General features: G+C 44.9%; 1 protein-coding gene across 1 annotated transcript; it reads right to left on the bottom strand.

Moving 5' to 3' along the window:
- Positions 1–1,360: 1,360 nt before the first annotated feature.
- On the bottom strand, positions 1,361–14,865 carry LOC118403961 (peroxidasin homolog). Its single transcript, XM_035802859.1, has 10 exons — positions 14,667–14,865; positions 10,259–10,386; positions 6,812–7,222; positions 6,269–6,419; positions 5,319–5,527; positions 4,776–4,955; positions 4,220–4,465; positions 2,600–3,449; positions 2,120–2,280; positions 1,361–1,753 (listed from the first exon to the last, which is right to left on the bottom strand). The coding sequence occupies exons 1-10, from the start codon at positions 14,684–14,686 to the stop codon at positions 1,581–1,583; spliced, it is 2,529 nt and encodes an 842-aa protein (XP_035658752.1). The 5' UTR covers positions 14,687–14,865; the 3' UTR covers positions 1,361–1,580.
- Between the last annotated feature and the right edge of the window lie 4,203 nt (positions 14,866–19,068).

Genomic DNA, 19,068 nt, shown 5'->3' with positions numbered 1-19,068 from the left:
TTTGAGTTTGGATCGGAGTTTCTCCTAGGAGAGATCCCGATCGCAATCTGTACTAGTAGAATCGCCGATTGTCCTAGGACAGATCCCGATCGCAGTCTATTTCCTAGGAGAAACTACGATCGCGATCTCTCCTAGGAGAATCGGCGATTCTACTGGATCGTGATCTCTACTGTGACATATACTTGTATACATAGTAGTGGCGCTAATATAAGTAGATAACTTGAGAGTGCGCCACCACCACGTCTGTCGTGTTTGTCAAAGCGTATAAAAAATAATGATAGTAACTCCGGGTCAGACGCAAACGAACGAAACAGATAATTTTTTGCGGTAGAATGTCTCATACATTGGCTGTTAGTTGCAATTTAACAAACGTACATGCAGTACGGTGTACAGTTCCACAGAGCTCTAGTCTGAACAATTACGAAAGCCACCACTTATCGATTATGTTGTTGCAGGAAACTAGGCTACACTTCGTACCTACTGTACTTTGTTACTCGTACATATCTTGTAATTCTAGTGAACTACACCAATCGCAGACTTCTGCACAAAATCCCCAAATCCCGTGCAGTCCTGTTTGATAACTTCGGTTTGTTGCACTATCCGGATAATTGCACGGAATGCAATGGCAAATGGAGTGTGCAATTAAGCGGCTTCTACTGTAGTGCTATATGGAGAGCTGTTAGTTTTGTGATGTTTGTAGTGTACACTGGCAGCCACACAACCTTCCAGTTGGTATCTGTAACTACGGCCAAGTACGTATCGACAGGCAGGTAAACTGGTCACTGTGAAAATTCATTTTCAACATTGCAATAGCACTATATGTTGGAAGCCCTACGCGTAATTAGATTATCATATTGCTGAAACTAAATATCATTACATTATAATTATCTACCATACAGTAACTACATTTCTTATCACATCTAGTCTACGTTATAGTGAAATTTGACTTTTTTGTCCTGCATTTCTAACGCTAAAGGAACCATTGTTAGTTAAATGCTGATAGAACAGCGCGCAGTCATTGGATTGTCTCACAATTCGAGCAGCCGGTTCAGATTCAGGATGGCAAATACATTTCTTTCTCCATCTAGAATGAAGACTTTATTGCATTTGTCTGTACATTTTGCTGATTTTGCCCAGGTCCGACTACCCTCAGGGTGAATAAATGATTAAAATTGTAGTGGCCAAAGATAATTTACGGAAGGAGCTATGGCATGTGGCCGACATCCTCCTACGCAGGGACATCCAACAGCGAAGCCGCCTGTCTGGATGTACTCTGCTCTTTCAACCTTCACTCTTAATTCCTGTGGATGTCTCCCCCCCCCCCCCCCAAACCAGCTGTCAGCCAATCAGAGAACAGGCCTTTCAGTTTTTAAAAGGGGTCTCGCATATATAAGGGTAAGCTCATTAATATTTATAAGAAGGGCGGTCAAGAACTAAGGTTGACGGTTGAAAGAGCAGGGTACATCCAGACAGGCGGTTTCGCTGTCGGATGTAGGAGGATGGTGGCCGAAAAAGGTCCATACAATTTGAGACTGACGCCTGGTTTAAGGAAAGCGAACCGGCTACTTTGTCCAGGAGACCTACCACTGACGCCACTTGGTGAGGTCCATCTGGGGCAAAGACGAGCAGGCCACCCTCTCGTTCCCAGGCTGTGTGTGCTGGCGGAAGACATCCGGCTGCATCTGGGTCGTGCCGTCCGTGTTGTCGCACAGGATCCGGGCCAGACTGGCCTTCCTGATCTCCGCTAGTTGGGCTGGGAAAAAACGGAAAATAAACAAACATTTGTTTTGATGAGACACATCCAGCACAAGTCAGGCTGTGCTTCCTGATCTCCGCTAGTTGGGCAGGGGAAAAACGGAAAGGCGGGAAAATAGATAGACACATCCAATTACGTAACATCGTCATTTCCTTCTTTCGAACGAGCCAAACTGGTCTCTGCAAGTTGGGCTGGGGAACAGGAAAGGGGACATTAAGTAATATTGTATTAGCTTGCTGAGACACATGCAGTTACATAGGATCTTCTTAGTATTCTGTCGCGTTCAACTTCCCTTAGGGACATAATTGGTCTAGAGTTGAATGTTATACCTTTGATACTAACTATCAAGAGATGTCGACAGACCTGATGAAAACTGTCCGGGGTTCTCAAACCAGAAGCGGTCCCCCTTGCGGAGGTTCTGGAACTGCATGCCGATCAGACAGGCGAAGGTTGGACCCACGACACCGCCCGACACGGACTCCTCAGCAAGACCCCCCACGAACACGTCGATGTCGTCCACGTGGCTAAAATAAAAAAATGCAACACATCTATTTCACCTTCTTTCTTCTGAATGGATTACCCAAGGCTTACCACTAGCTCCCACGTGAGACAACAGGTAGTTATGTGAGACCGCACAAAATACACGGATATCATTGAGGTATTTGGTTTTCCTAATATTATGTCTAGAAACAACCGAGCTTTAACGTTAACTTTTTATATCACTACGGTAACCGTGTTTAGTGCCTCTTATACTTTGGGCAGTATTTTCTCCCGCCGACCCTAGCAAAAGCCTGCTGTTGTGACTACGACAAGAACGATAAGCAATGTGAGCTCAGTTCGAACCTGTACAAACTCCCCAGTTTCTGCCGTGTGGTGGCGTCAGGGATCTCCCTCGCCAGGTCGCCAATCTTCGCCGCTCTGCGGAGCCCGCACCTCGCCCTCCAGGCGTTGTAGCCGGGCAGCCCGTGGTCTCTACCCCGCTGGATGTTCAGAGCCGCCAGATCCAGGCCTCTGTCCGACCCGGCAGGAACCGCGAACAGGCGCTTCGTCAGGCCCGACACCATGAACCGGTCAAAGTCCTGATGCGGCTGAGCCGTCAGGCCGCGTAGGATGGAGTCCGGGCCGCCTTGGGCGTTGTCGAAGATGTGGGAAGGGTTGAAGAAAGCAAAGGCCAGTTCAAACGGGCATGTACTGCCCTGGGTGAAGTCTGCAGCAAAGCGGTTGAAACTGTTCTGAACGAGACTGTGGCCAAAACGGAAGGCTGCCGTGGCGAAGACGTTGAAGATGGTTGGGTTTACGCTTGCGCTATACCCACGATAGAAGCCATTGGAGAGGAGCCGTAATTGATTAGCTGCCATTGCGGCAGGTCCAATAACGCGAGGAAGGAATTCGCCGTACGTGATCTTCTGCATCAGTGCGCCGATGATCTTCCTGGTCTCGTAGAACACCCGATCGTCATCCCAGCGCGGGTTGAGTCGGCAGAGCCCCCTGGCGATCCGGTTGTGTTCTCGCAGGAAGACAGTGTGCATGGAGGTCAGCCCCGGCTGCTCGTTCACACGGACGTCCCCGGCCTGCGAGCACGTCTCGGATCCGGTGAATTCGTCACACTCGAAATCCTCCGTCATGGCGCCAGGCAGGAGCTCCTTCTTGTTAGCGTCTGCAGGGTTCGGTCTGGACTTCAGCAGGCCGCGGGCTGTGGGTAGAACAACAACGGACGTGCTTTAGACACGAAACATCGTGTGTGTAAAGGTTTGCTCAAATCTACCGTATATAGCCGGTTTTACCGCCCTTCTTCTTAACACACTTAACTGAGCTACAATGTTACTTTAAGAAGCTAAAAAGCAAAAAATCGTCAAGTTTGTATTACATCAAGTAATCTAATCACCAGCTTGCAAACGGTCCTCTATGACTCGTGACCTGATGGGAATATGACATCAGAAGTCGGTCACCACCACTGTCACAAATGAGAAGATCGTCTTGAGCTAAACCTTGAGCAAATATTAACTGGTGCCACCTACCACTTACTAAAGTAGGCTTCGGTCACAATTGCGCCGGGGCGTACCCGTACGGGGTGTACCCTCGGTCGGGCTACGAAGCCACAAATTTGTCCCGATGGACTGCCGAAAACCGCAGGGGCACATCACGGTGTTTTCATGTATAGGTCTCAGCGCCTATTTGTCGACGTGTTCCGGGTTGATCCGGAACCCGACCGGGTCCTAATTATAGACGCAGGGCGTCTCACGGGGCCACGTCAGCGTCAAGCCCGAAAGTGCCAAAAGAACAGCCCGTGAACTTCTCCTTTTTTCCGATTGTGACCAAAGCATTACAGCATAGAGCACCTTCTACCGTAACTGCGAACTTGGTTCAACCTGCTCAGACTATGATTTCCGGGAGGCCAACGAGACAGCCCATCCATGTCGCTTGTATCCAAACTTGTAGGGACAGGATATGGTTATGACCTACCTCTAGTTTCACTTCTGCTTCTAAGCGAGGACATCTCATCCTCCGAGGAGCCGTAGACGTTGGAGGCGTCCACGAAGGCGGTGATCTGGTTGAGCTGCTGCCGGCGGCCCATGCGGCACCCTTCGTTCGGACAGGAGCGGGAGCGGGAAAATCCCAGGCAGGGCCGTCCACTGAAGTCAGGGTCATCGGAGGGGACGTGGATGTTGAAACAACGTTCGTCCGTGGAGTCACAGGTGCAGTCCAGACCTGAGGAAGTATAAAACATGCATGACAACATCGCTTATCATCGTTAGTCGGCGGGACAGCGACTGGATTATACCATTCCATTTTCACATAACTACCGGTCATCAATACTCCAAATACCACTGATTGCAAGGTCCCCGCTCCTTCACTTTTTTTGTAATACTAAACACCTTTATCTATTGCCGAAATCACGTGTCAGTTAGGTCACGTGTGCGAGGCAGTGGGCCAGTTTTCATGCAGAGCGCTTTAAGGTCGCCCCAGGCGTCTTTGCAAAGATTAAACGTTTAGAGCGATGTTGATAGGTATAACCAACCTTCCTCCTGGAAGCTGGGTGTTAAAGTAAAATCGTGGTCCAGGAACTGTCCGAACTGCATGACCATGTGCGTGTTGACCGGGCTGGATTTCCGCAGGTCCTCGTGCATGACGAGGCTGACACGTCGCACTTTGGGGAGGGGGGTGAGATTCCGGCCGGTGGTGCGTGGTGACATAAGACCTACGGTTAGATCAGCATTCATTAGAAATCATTTCAGCACAAGAAGGAACGTGATCTGAGTTTTACTCACTAAGGAGAAAACATCATATATATTGCATTTACACGTTCATTATAGGGTTACACAACATATGGTTCAAGAACCTGTATATCATAATGCTTATAAGGTCTTATAACGTATGAGTCTTGGACCAATGGGGACTTCTGATTGGTTGACGCCAGCTGGCTATATTATCTTCAGCAATGGACCACAGTTTAAGTCTAGTCATAGGGGTTGCAACCCTTTTCTGTAGCGATTTGATGGGATTTAAAAAGTTAACAGCAACTTGCACTATCAAACGACTTCTGCAATAACCAGACATATACCATCGTCGTACTGTGGAGGGAGCAACCTTTTCAGGCACTGTTCGGTGCTCCCCCACAGGGGGTGACGCTGGTTGTTGCAACGGCCGTCTGCCGAACGGAATTCTGGGGTGGCTGTTTTAGGACACGCCGCCACCATTGTCCCATGACAAACGCTGGTGATGTAACGAGAGTTTATCCGGGACAGCACGTCCAGACTGGGACCACCGGCACTGGAACAATACGGTTACAAACATCTACAATCTTCAACTCCGAAATATTTCTTTAATCGTAATTCTATGTTTCTACTCCAAACTGGCATCAAATGAAGTTCAACGAGATAAACTTGCTTTGTATGTTTGAAATAAGAATCACAACAAGACAATGGTCTTATCAATTAGAACTAGTGCCCACCCTCTTGAAATTGATCGAGAGAGGGCGGTACAAGAAGCTATTCGTGTGTGAAAGAACGTGCAAACAGAGCATGTCAAACGTGGTGGAAGACGAAACACATTTTATGTCAAACTGCTCTTTCTACGATCACGAAAGAAAAGAGCTGTTTAAAGAGGCCACCAAATCCCACCCAATTTTTTTCACATTCACTGACAAAAAGAAAACAGTTCTCCTTGTAACATCACAAAACCCACACATAATAGAAAATGTGGGATCTTTCGTCTTCCAATGTTTTCGAAAAAGGAGTCGAACCCAATAACCCATGGCCAGGATTTAGAGTTAGCTTTTACTAGCTTTAGACTAGAGTAGACAATTGTGACATTGTTTTTACACTCTTATGTTACCTGCAATTAGCCCACTGGCAAGAATTTGCGATAAACTTTTACTTACTGTATTAATAGACGGTCGACATCAAGAAAGAACATTAAAGGAACTACATTCTTTTTAGATTGGTTAGGTGTTAGGTGGCTTTGGTGGGTTGGTTCGTTGGTTGGTTGGTGGTGAGAACTATGATCACTGACCTGGTCATGAGGCTCTTTGCCACCTTCTCCAAGATGGCGGCATGATTGCTGAGTTTGACCGTCATGGCGGTGGAGCGGTGCACGGCCGCGAGCTGATGCTGACACCCGCTGGGGGCCGCCCGACCTGCCGCCGGGCCGGGCCGGGTGGGAGCTACAGGATAGAAGAGGCAAGTTTTTTTTCAAATTGGTATTTGCCATGCAGAAAAGGCGGTATAGTTTGATGAGATCAAACCAACTCCTTTATGCGTTCCTCCCTGCTGAATATGTTAATTATTAAGAAGGATTGAATAGCAAAAATACAAAAAATACCATTTTCATCTTCATTGATATGAGAGGAATTATAACAAGTGGCTTATAGTTAAGTACAGTACATTAAAGTACAATAAACTGTATGTTCGTCCCCCAAACACATGTACACACATATATTAAACAAACACACTCACACACATACATACACACACTGCGTATTGGAGGCACAGAGCGCAGTATCGTGTTTTTTTTTAAATTTTGGGAGAAAAAGCAGCAAGAGATGACAAGCCTCACCTTTTTCACAGATGAAACCGAGATGCCCACTACAGATGTAATCTCTCCACCTGTTCGCATACGCGCTCAAGATGTTGGCTTTCTCGATCTTCACACAGTCTCCGTGTCCAACGGGCATGTTGTTGGGTTCGCCAGGCGCCCAGTCCGCAAACTGTCGGGGCCAGAGAACATGACCGTCCTCCCAGACGAAGCGCCCCTCGTGACTGATGTCGTTCAACCCAATCCAGGCGGGGACACTTCGGCTGTTTCCGTTCTTCAGCCGAACGAGGAAGTCGTTGGTGTTCCTGTCTTTAGGCATGGCCAGACGACCCCCTTTTGTTCGGCAGGCGGCCTTGGCCCCCGCGTAGTCCACGCTGCCGGTGAAAGCTCGGAAGCATACGGAACCGTATTTGGACCAGCCGAGACTGCAGACTGTATAAATGGAAGGGAACCGCTATTACAATGAGAGCAACACGTTACGTATAACACTCATGTCATTGTTTGGTCGAAAAATAAATCGGCTTTATTTTCAGTGAAAACTACCTGTTTTTTTTAAGGAAAATTCCTCTTTTAACCATAGCCAAAAAATGGCAACTTATTATTTTCGATCCCATTGGTAATGCATTACAGGGTAGGTAACAAACGTTACCGGTAAACTTAAACCTTTTTCTTCAAAAGGATTAACATTGTTGGCTACTTCATTTATACATCAGTTGACTTCCCTAGGGTCATTTAAAAAGTGGGCAGCATTTTGCACCGGGTCAGACAAAATGCTTAGAAAGCATTAAACAATGGTAACGTTTGTTACAGTAATTTCTGTACAACATTTTGTGAGCAAGATGGGATACAAATGGCAGTCAATGACCCTTTTTCTGTTTCTTCAGAAAACCAGAAAAACTGCACGTGGATAATATAACCGTGACAACCATCGCACTCGTAACGTTTGTTACCGACGGTGGTAACGTTTGTTACCGAATTTGGCGACAGGCGCAAACCTCTCACACAGCCTCCAGGATCAGTGACAGGAGCGATCTGACGTGATGGGACAGAGGGCCTGGTTTCCCGCTCAGTGGGTACCTGGTTTCATCTACCGAACAATCATTTTGGGACTGAATTGTTCCATTTTTGGTTACTGTTTCAATTCTTCTTAGGCGACAGCCAATTTTTAGGGGTTGAAATGCCACCCGAGGCTTTAATAACCTTCAATGCCATGAACCAATATGAATGTTGTGGTGTATCTTTTGTAAAACAATACAGGGGATGTGCAAAACAATTAAAGTGACCTGTCATACTGTCTATGATTTGCTCAATATCAAGTCGTAAAGTCAGGCGACAACATTTTTTACATTTCAATGAGACGAGCCATAAACATTTTTTTTGTTTAGTTAAAATTTGTGGGAAGAAGATGTTACTACATTGACGCAACGTCGTGCACCCTGAATATCGCACCGATGAAACGCTTTCTTCGGCTGCAAACTTTACCCATACCAAAAACAATGGTAAATCCAGTCCTGACTTGTACAATCGTGAATCGAATTACCTATCCCTCAGCCGATAGCGGTGGACAAAACAAGAGATAAACTGGTGCAAGTCAAGATGGGTGCTGGCTGACGGAACGACATGCCAGGAAATCAAATTTCTTTTTTCCAATCAGAATAAAGGAGGATGCATGACCCTCCACAGCTGTGTGATACTCTGCCAAAAAGATATCTATTCGCGGAATGATTGCACTGGATGCGTTTTAGGTAAAATAGAATTTGCTTGCTTACGCAAACGTGTAAGAATATCTTTACATTGAAACCGAATCAGCAGGAATCAAGCAGAACCAATCGGAATGAAGTATTTGCAAAATTCGTGCCACATTCGAGACCATTCGGGTGGGACTTCCAAATGGACCTTATAGTCCCTTCACACGAGAAGGAATGAGTCAGAATGCCGTCGGAATGAAAATTTTTTTCTATTTCTGTGCATTCGTGTATTCTAGACATTCCGACTGCATTCCAGATATTCATTCGGCCACATTCGGGCAGGATTCGAGAAGGCTTGCCGTTTTGATTCTCCATCGAATGAGATAAGAATATCTCGAATAATGTTGGGATGCCGCAGAATGCGGTCAGATTGCAGTTAGAATAATTAGAATACACTTAAAATCCACTATGAATGCCATTCGATATTTCTCCACTTCAAATGCACCTCGACAGTTTTGAACATGTCAAAAACTTTCGGGCTAGCCAAAAGAACGGGCACAGATAGCTGGAATGCAAATAGAACACACTACGAATTGCCAGGAAGTGCCAGGAATAGACAAGAAATTTTATTCCAACGGCATTCCGGCTTGTCGCATCTACTTTTCGGCGGCTCCAGGAATCGTCAAAAAACCTTACGAAAACTAGATATCCAGGATTCGTACTTCCGGTGCCGTCAATCATGGTGATTGACAGGACAGAAAACATTATTATGCACGCCCATGTTTCCATATATGGGTCGACCTCGTGAGACCTCAAGTTGCGAGAGATTAAAACCCGGAAGTGACCGCTGCCCTCCCCATGATAGGACGTCATCTGAATGCTACTAACACGTAAATAGAATGTGACGCTACACGAAAAACAACTTCAAACACACAACACATATATAATCGTGCGACTGTTATTGTCTATCGTTGTGGACAACGGTTGTCTTTAGACATGCGTTCAGAGTATTACGGGACACCCGCGGTGCAGGATACCATTGCGGTGCGTGCGTGACCCACAGTGACCGCTTGCTCGCAAATCAAAAATGGCGGGAGAATTCCTTATTTTCGTCAGGCGTTCAGGCCGTTTTCTGGATATCCAGGAATCGTCCTCCTGTTCAGGCCGTTTTCTGGATATCCAGGATTCGTCCTCCTGTTCAAGCCGTTTCCTGGATATCCAGGATGTGGACCAAGCCTTGTGTGACAAAGGGACGCCATCTGGATGCTATTAACACGTTACCGTGAATGTGTCGCTATACGGAAAACAACAGTAAACTTTATCCCATCTTGACTGCCATTTGTTAATTCATTACACAAAATGAATTTTGGGCCTGATACGTAAGTAACATGTAAACATCAAAGTATCATTATCAACATTCGTTTAAGTTCTGTAACACCAGGATCAATAGAATAAACTACACGATCTTCTTGCCGGGAGATACAAAGATAGCGGCTTTCTGACAAAAACAACATGCCCCCGCCCTCCGCATAGTCTCCTCCCTCGAAAACAGGAAGCTCCACCCCCACGTACACGTTCTGGATAAACACCGTCGTCTATCCAGGAAACGTCCTGTTTGCGACGATTTCTGGATATCCAGGAATCGTCCTTCTGCTCAGGACGATTCCTGGATATCCAGGATTCGGCATATTACGAAAGTTAGATACTGACGAAAGTTGGATACAACACGGCTCCTTAGTGCTCTCGTGTGAAAGGGGGTTAACAGAAGAAAACGGCTTACCCCGAGCCGCTGCAGATGATGGTCGGTTCAATTCCACAGTCGCTAAGGCGACGGCTTCCTGAAGTTGCTTTTCAGTCGGACCATGACTGGTAACTATGGCAACCATGGCCAGTAGGACTGCCAAAAAACTGGGGAGAGGGTAAGGGTTCAGTAGTGTTTGTTTTTCCTCTGTCTTTAGAATTTCTATTGTTACTTAATGGGTGAGCCGACTAGTCCCTCTTGGCAGCCAGGGGCTGAATTGCGAGGAGCTTACAATAGGCGGTGCTAAATCACAAGGATCTGGAGCGAGCTGCCATTCGGCGACACTCAGATGACCTCAATACGACAGTAATTGCCTCAGGTGCGGCCAAGAGACTGTAGGACCGTGCTTAAACAACGCGGGTATGCAATACATGTAAACCAATGAAGTCATCGCTATCACGATGGTGTTGCCTTAACAGTACCTAGAAACTGATGAATAAAATTTGATTTCTACACCATAGGTTGAGATACATTAAGAAGTTGTCACAATGCATAGCAATATTCACAGCATAAGAATATGAATTTGTTGTTTCGCATGGACGTCTTGTAGTAAGTGTATGTCGGAAGACCATAGCTAGATTAGTCAAGTACCTGTGACTGTGCAGATAATGGCAGTTTACAGGTACTCGCCGCAACACAGTAGCTTAGTAGTAAAGGAGCGGCGCCCCTGCCCACTGAGGAGCCAAAAGCTATCAGCCACCAACCAGCTAGCCACAAACCACCTGCACCTGCACCTAGAAAATGACCCCCTTAATTGGCCATAGGCTTAGGTCCTATTTCCTAACCGGGGCCCGGCCGGGCAGCTTTCGAGAACGAAACGAATGATACAAACTGCATCAAAATACAAAGAAATGTCACAATTCATGGGCATGATTTGTGCAGATTTCTAGGTATACATCGTAATTTTTCGTCTCTTGAAACATCCCGGTCGGGCCCCGGTTATAAAACGTGACCTAAGCCTTACCTAGTGCCTGAGCCCTTAACCTATTGAGGTTTGGCACTAAACACAAATCACCGTTGCTGCAAAGGAAAACATTCTGATGCCTGCATTGCGAAATTCATATACATCGTTGACTTCTATGTCGATGGCCAACCGAATATGGTGGAATGTTTGTCTGAGGTTTGTCTGAAGTCTGCCATGTATGAACTCAAGACACGTTCTTCTTTCCATCGGTCATAAAATGGCTCCAACGCCAAACACGAAACTTTCAGTCAGCAGTCACACATCTGCTTGTAGATTACTTGTACACCACCACACCAAGACAGAAACTGCACGCGCGCGCCACGCTGAACACTGTCCCCCTTTGCCCCTATACCACCCGGGGCCTTGGTGTGAATCATCTGAAGAGCCCAACGAGCAACGCCCACCAAAACAAATTTAAAAGACCATTCTGCCCCCTGCATTACAAAATTTACATCCATCCTTGACTTATATGTAGATGTTCAATCGAATGCATGGCAATGCACTGGAGAGAAGAGCGTAATTACTACTCTAACAGTGGCCTGATAATCAAGGAGACTTGCGTCTTCCCGTGCGGCTTTTTGCTGTGCTGGTGGCAACAACACTTCTAGTCGCGCTGGTGGCAACAACACCTCTGGTGGGGCTAGTAAAAACGAGGCTTTTCGCAGCGGTAGTAGCAACAGGGTTTTTTTGGCCGCGCTAGTAGAAACAAGGCTTTTAGCCGCGCTAGTAGAAACAAGACTTTTCGTCCCACTAGTAGAAACAAGGCTTTTCGTCGCGCTATTAAAAACAAGACCTTTCACCGCGCAAGAAGAAACAAGGCTTTTTGCCCCGCTAGTAGAAACAATGCTTTTCGCCGAGTTAGTAGAAACAAGGCTTTTTGCCGCGCTAGTAGAAACAAGGCCTTTTGCCGCGCTAGTAGAAACTAGGATTTTCGTCGCGCTAGTAGAAAGAAGGCTTTTCGTCGCGCTAGTAGAAACAAGGCTTTTTGCCACAATTGTAGAAACAAGACTATAACCCGTCAATTGACATGAGTTTCCAAAAACATTTATTCGGAATACATGCAAAAATCATCAAATGACGGCACTCGTGGTGAGTTAGGAACCTTTCCCATTTTAATTAATGCTGAGCTACAATTAATCAAATACTGGCACCGTCTAGCAAACTTACCCGAAGATTCTTTACTCGATGAAGCATATGATGTCTTACTTTCCGGTGAATATGATTCGACGAATCACGTAACTGACATTCTCAACTATAATGGTTTTGGGCATGTATGAACAAACTCGAGGTTGTATCATGTTGACATGCTAACTGACCAATTACGACTCCGTTTACAGGATATATACATACAAAAATGGCATTCTTCCATCCAGAATAATTCAAAAAAAGGAATTAGAAAGATCCGGACAAAAAATTATCTCTCGAATGTACACAGTTTTGAACTTCGTCGAGCAATCACAAAGATAAGAATATGTAACGTTAGTCACAATCTAAATATAGAAGCCAGAAGATATACCAAAATTCCCCGTGACCAGAGGTTTTGTCCTTTCTGCCTAAATGAGATCGAAGACGAACGTCACTTTGTTATAGATTGTTGACGATATAATGACAAACGTACAGCTGTTCACATTACTTTCCGCTAACTCTAAAGAATACTCTGTTCGATAGATAAAATCAACTACATTCTGGGAGGCGACAATCCTCATAGTGTACAAGTAGGCAAATATATCCACGAATGCTTATAAGGTAGAAACAATAGTATAAATGTCACGCTAGATCTAAAATGTTGACGTATCCATACCGATGCACTTTTATCGTGTCAATAAAGATTTGTATTTGTATTTGTATGATACTGATGCTGAATATGGTCGAATGTCCTTCTGAGTACGTTTGGTAAGTATTCCATCTTTCGTTCGTTCTATGATCGGTGATAAATGGACTCCGACGCCAACTGTTAAAGGACGCGAAACTTTCGGTCAGCAGCCACACATCTGCTTGTAGATTACTTGTACACCATCACACCAAGACAGAAACTGCACGCGCGCGCCACGCTGAACATGTTACACTACTGCCGCCCTTTGCTCCTAAACCGCCCGGGGCTTGGTGTGAATAACCTGAAGAACCCAACCAGCAACGCCTACCAAAACAAAATTTGTAAACTACTCTCAATCAGCATTTAGACTGCCTACAAACCCAGAATAAGACATGAAAAGCACCATGGTGTCGAGGATCAGATTCTGTGTGAGCAAAAAGGTGATGATGACGTTTTAAAGTGACTCGGTCACGCCGCAAATCACTACGCCTCTGCCCTTTAGTCAAGCGTGCAGAAATCGGAAATCTCCACGATGTGACATAAGTGTGATGTTTAGCACACGTAAAACAAATTAACTGTTTAATTCTTAAGTTTCTAACACAATATTTGGTAAAGTTGAATCATACAACAGGCACGGTTCTGGATAGGTACAGAACTACCTGCTTTTCTGACGTCTGAATAAGTAATGTCTGTAAGATGTTATGAATGCATGGTTACTTTCGTTAATATAGCGCAACCGGGGAGGCTGAATTACGCATAACTTACAGGCTTACTTAACATGTTTATTAGAAATCTTCATCCGTAAAAATCTGATACACATTAAAATCTAACCCATGGATGACAAACCATGGAGAAATTATCAATGATAACTATCTCTACCATGGTCCCACTGGCTCTATCAAATAATAGACTTTTAATATAAAAAAGAAGAATTGATACTTCAAAGTCTGAAAATGGGCAACGAAGTTCGTCTGGACTAGGGGCACAGACATATTAGCTAGGATCGAACTGGAACGGTGATGCCTTATAAAATAAATGCAAAATGTGTAGCTATTTCTGTGAAAAGCATTCAGTGTTGAAGTGTTCACTCTGAAAAATGTGGGGAAATAGCTCAAATGCTCAGTAGTAAGCAAAAGGATTTTTGAAAATGTTAAAAGAAGTGAAATTGTGTACAAAGTTGTGTCGCAAAGGAGACTTTGTACAAATTACCATAGCCACCAGACTTGGTTTTTGCCTTTAAGAAGTCTGTCACCTTTGAACTACCGGTACGCGGTACGCGGTTTAGGTTTGTGGCTGACTTATTTTGTACTATTCTATTCGGGAGTTTCCTACACTAATCCGAATTGTAGAATACGATATATCGACGCTTGGTGAGAAGTTGACATACAACATGCCGACATACACGCACAGGGCATTATAATAAAGTGATATGAAGACGATCTAGGACGAATTCATACGGACCCACCGCCACGACTGTGTGAATCTCCGAGCTCTTGGGTAAATGAAATTGAGTCGAATTTACTATATGGTGTACTGATGGATATATAAATATCTATCATAAGCCTTCGTTGTCTCAGAGTGTACTTAAGTGTACTTAACGTTAACCTTACCTGGCCTTCATGATGCCCATTTCAGAACCTGACGAAAGGGTACAATACTTCACTGAGGTGTGTGTACGTCAGCCTAGACCTCCGTGCCAGCACAATTTCTGAATCAGTATGTAACGTAATGCAGCGGCGAAGATTCTTCTCTCTGTGACCGTCTTTCTATCTGTTCGGCATTTCCAATGGGCGTGTTTGCCTGGGCGACCTTTACGGCTACGTGCAAGACAATAGAACAGACAACTTCAGTCAAGGGCGGTTCCCCTTGGTAGGTCAGTTATAATTAGTGATAACATCTCTCATAAGAGTAGTCTACTCTCTCTCAGTGGGAGCCATAGCTCTAAAGGTTGAAACTTGGAGGGGTAAATGAAAACCCTACTGTGATCTGAAACTCAGAAGGGAAACAGGTCCACATCATGTGAAGATAACCCCTGAAGTAGTCATCTGAGCGTGTTACGTGCACGGCAAAATTTTAACATCCAAGCTTGTGTTTATTTAAAGCTTGGAGTCAGACGTCAATCCTCCGATAACTTTAACAACAACAATGACTCTCTTTCTCTTTTTATTCTGTTGACAGCTGACAGTGTTTATCGTGCGTTACCATAGGCTAAGGTTGAAGGCTGTGATTGACTTCTGCTCACTAGAAAATTCTCTCGACTATAAATAACCGGGCCACCGCTCCATTCATGTGTAGCGATGATTATGATCGGTCATTGACATCAGATCAGCACCTTACCATACTACAGCGTGAACACGCAGAATTTGACATGGAAAAGTGGCTGAATTTTTTTTATGTGTAAAGCATCCTAACGAGGCTTCGTCATTCGTTTGAGGTGGCGACACATACACAGTACTTGGCCAATGGTGATTTCAATAGTCTCAACCAGCCCTCACTAGTGTAACTCCACCACAGTCAACAGAAGACTGAGCTCTAGTAGTTTACGTTAGCCGGATTTATTGGGTAGCGTTAAGGTCTCATTCCTGTAATAATCTAAAGGAATCCGAAAAAAACTTATATGGCCCGCAAATCGTGGTTTTAGGTGGACCATATATTCCCGTTAATTAAGGGTTAATGACCCGCCCCGAGGTGTATATTGTGTCATAACGCCTGGTCCTTTGCTATAACCATCGAATAAAACCACAGATGTGAGCGAAGCGAACGAGGTGGTTTTATGAGGTGGTTATAGCAAAGGACCAGGCGTTATGACACCATGTACACCGAGGAACAGGCGGGTCATTAACGTTATTATCATATAGCCTACACAAACTTGCAAACTCATGTATGACGCATAGATCTCTTGGTACTATACGTGTGAATTCCTTTGTCGAATTTTTGAAAATTTACATTTGTTCTTCGGTGCATTCTTTGGTAAGGAGATTACACATTGCATTTTGAAAAAAAAATTTCCACAGAAAATATTCGAAACATATTGCAGGCTTTTTAGAAGTTCAAGTTCAATAACAAAACTCATTATCAATGTTAGAAGGAGCCATTCCCCCTTGCAGTCTGTACTTATTCCCTCTACTCTGGCATATGTTTCGCTCCTTTTTATTGCTCAATGCCTGCATAAACCTTACTTTCTTGTGTGTATCGCTACTTTTGATTGGTCAAAATGAATCGTGCCGGTGTCGATTCATTCTGACCAATCAGAGAAGCGATACCCTCCTGCCTGGCCTGAATCTTTGTGTTATGGCGTCATAACCAACGTGGAACGGATACTTCTGATTGGTCCGCGGGGTCTGGCTATATGATAATAAACCATAACTAATATGAAAAGGAATTTAGATGAAAGCTTGCGTATTATTGGCATGATCAAGCACGAAAGTTTCGTGACCCGATCGATCCTCGGACGTTTACGTTTATTTGTACTGAGTGCTCCGGTCAGGCCCAGGGTATTCAAGACGACCTCTAGCGGATAGCGGCTAGGTGCATTTTGAAATGTGATAGAAATTGTTTTGTCGGCTAGATTTGGGTTACAATTCTTTATTGCCTAACAATTGAAAGCAAAACATCTCCAGATACACGGTGTTTTAATTGGATTTGCGGCCATGGAAGTTGTGTGTTAAAGCATTGAATTCAATAGGACGATCTAATTGTGTAATGAGACCTTATAGTACAGGTAACGTTATGGTCTCTTAGAGTTGAGACTAGGGGTGGGTACCGGTACAGAAAATTCAGGTCCAGGTCCGGTTCAGGTCCAAAGGATCAGGTTCAGGTCCGGACCTGAACCTGATGCAGTATGACTCATACCAATGGTCCATTCCACTACAAATAAATCTCTTTGGTGGAGTATTAGACTTACACTGGCGTTTTAAAATCATACAACGCTAACTACACCTGTGCGATTCGCTGTAAAACTTGGTAGAAATTACTATAAACTCTACTCGACTTTGCTCTTGTTATTTTCTTCCACCTGCAAGCGCCAAAACGTGTGAATGCCTGATAAAATAATCTGTTAAATTTCTAACCGGTCCAACATCCGGTCACCTAATTTTTTCAGGTCCGGTTTTTCTGGACCGGTCCAATAAGAAAAACCGCTTTTGTACCGGTACGCTGTACCGATACACAGCCCTAGTTGAGACTATGCGTATGTCTGGTTGTAGACTGTTCCAGATGTTGCGTTCCGGGTAGGCCATGGCTCTTTTATGGGTCTCTCGTTGGGGTTTTGGACAACCAGTTGTCTTGTTATCTCCATGAAAAATGTAGGAATAGTTTTTTTTTTGTTTTTTTTTTGTATTTGGTATGTAAGTAGGTGTTAGGAAGGCAACGGTCAAGGTCAATCTTGGCCCCCCTGGTATGTGAACTTGGTACTGCAGCAAAAATAGTATGCATTAAGTTTGATATAAAGTTAATGACAACAGATAAACAATGATATATCCTAATTATAACTATTTTCTACAAGCTTCGCCCCTCCTCTTAAAACATGAGTAAACGAACTTTCACAGAAAAACAACATTGCAATATAAGAATGAACTCACAGAAAAACAACATTGCAATGTATCCATGGATTCTTTATTATTGGTCGTTTCCATTTTCAGAAGTATTTGAATACATGTATCCAATGCATGAATCATCATTGTCACATTCAAATTTGCTCGGACCAAGTCCGCTCTCTCTTTCCAGATGTCACTGCCCCCTATAGTGTTGAAAGTTCACAATCATGTGCGTACTACTTTGAACGTGTAAGAAAACTGAAAAGAGAGGATCCAGCTACATGGTACCGAGAACTGAGGACTATGTTAAACATGCAACACAAGGACGTCCTGGTCAACATTCCTGGCAATGTGACCGCCGACTCTCTCTTCATCGCCAACCACATAAACCAACAGTTTGCTTCTGTGGCTCAAGGTCGACCTTGCCTAGACCCGACACTACTGCCAGCGTACATGCCATGCAGAGCCCCACCGCCAGAGGTCTTCCCCTGGGATGTTTACAACATTTTGAGAAAACTGAAAGTGGGGAAAGCTCCCGGTCCTGACCAACTGAGTTCCCGAGTCTTGCGAGAGTTTGCCTGTGAGTTTAGTACACCTCTCGCAGACATTCTCAACGCATCACTGAAGGAAGGGTACGTGCCACAACAGTGGAAGGACGCGATAGTAGTCCCGCTGCCGAAGTCACAGCCACCATCAATCAGTAAACTGCGTCCGGTGTCCTTGACCTCACAGCTTGCCAAAGTTGCTGAGACTTTTGTATCTAAGTGGCTTCTACGGGACATCCGACCGTCGCTTGACCCTCAGCAATACGGAAGTCTTAAGGGGCGATCAACCGCACAGTATCTTGTCAGTTTGTTAGACTACGTGACCAAGGAATCCGACAAACTGGGAAACATTACGACCATGGTCATGACGGATTTCTCAAAAGCGTTTGACAGAATCGATCATACCGCAGCGATAAATAAGTTGTTAAAGCTTGGAGCGTCACCTTGTCTAATTCCATGGATCAGTAACTTTCTCTCCAACCGACGTCAGCGAGTGCGGTACGACAGCTTACTCTCGGACTGGGAAAGTCTGTCATGTTCAGTACCTCAAGGTACACTTCTTGGTCCGATTATATTTCTGGCCGTCTTTGACGACGCACTGAGAGAAGCACTGGTACAAGAATGGAAGTTCGTTGATGACCTCTCTATGGCTGAGTCACGTCATCACAGTGAACCTTCCATCTTACAGAGTGAGCTTGACACGTTTAGTGACTGGGCCAAACTAAACCACATGCTCCTCAATGCGGAAAAGTGTAAGGTCATGGTTTTCTGTTGGATGAAAGTGCCCCCCCAGTCCACCTGTCCTCAAAATTGATGGAACACAGCTGGAAATAGTACCTGTTACTTGTCTACTTGGCGTGTGGCTTCAAGCGAATTTGAAATGGTCAGTACAAGTAGACAAAATGCTATCAAAAGCGAATGGCAGGATGTTC

This window comes from Branchiostoma floridae, chromosome 16, assembly GCF_000003815.2.
Source record: "Branchiostoma floridae strain S238N-H82 chromosome 16, Bfl_VNyyK, whole genome shotgun sequence".
NCBI classification, from domain to species: Eukaryota; Metazoa; Chordata; class Leptocardii; order Amphioxiformes; family Branchiostomatidae; genus Branchiostoma; species Branchiostoma floridae.
Note: the sequence above shows the minus strand (reverse complement) of the source record. Positions and strands in the feature narration are given on the sequence as shown.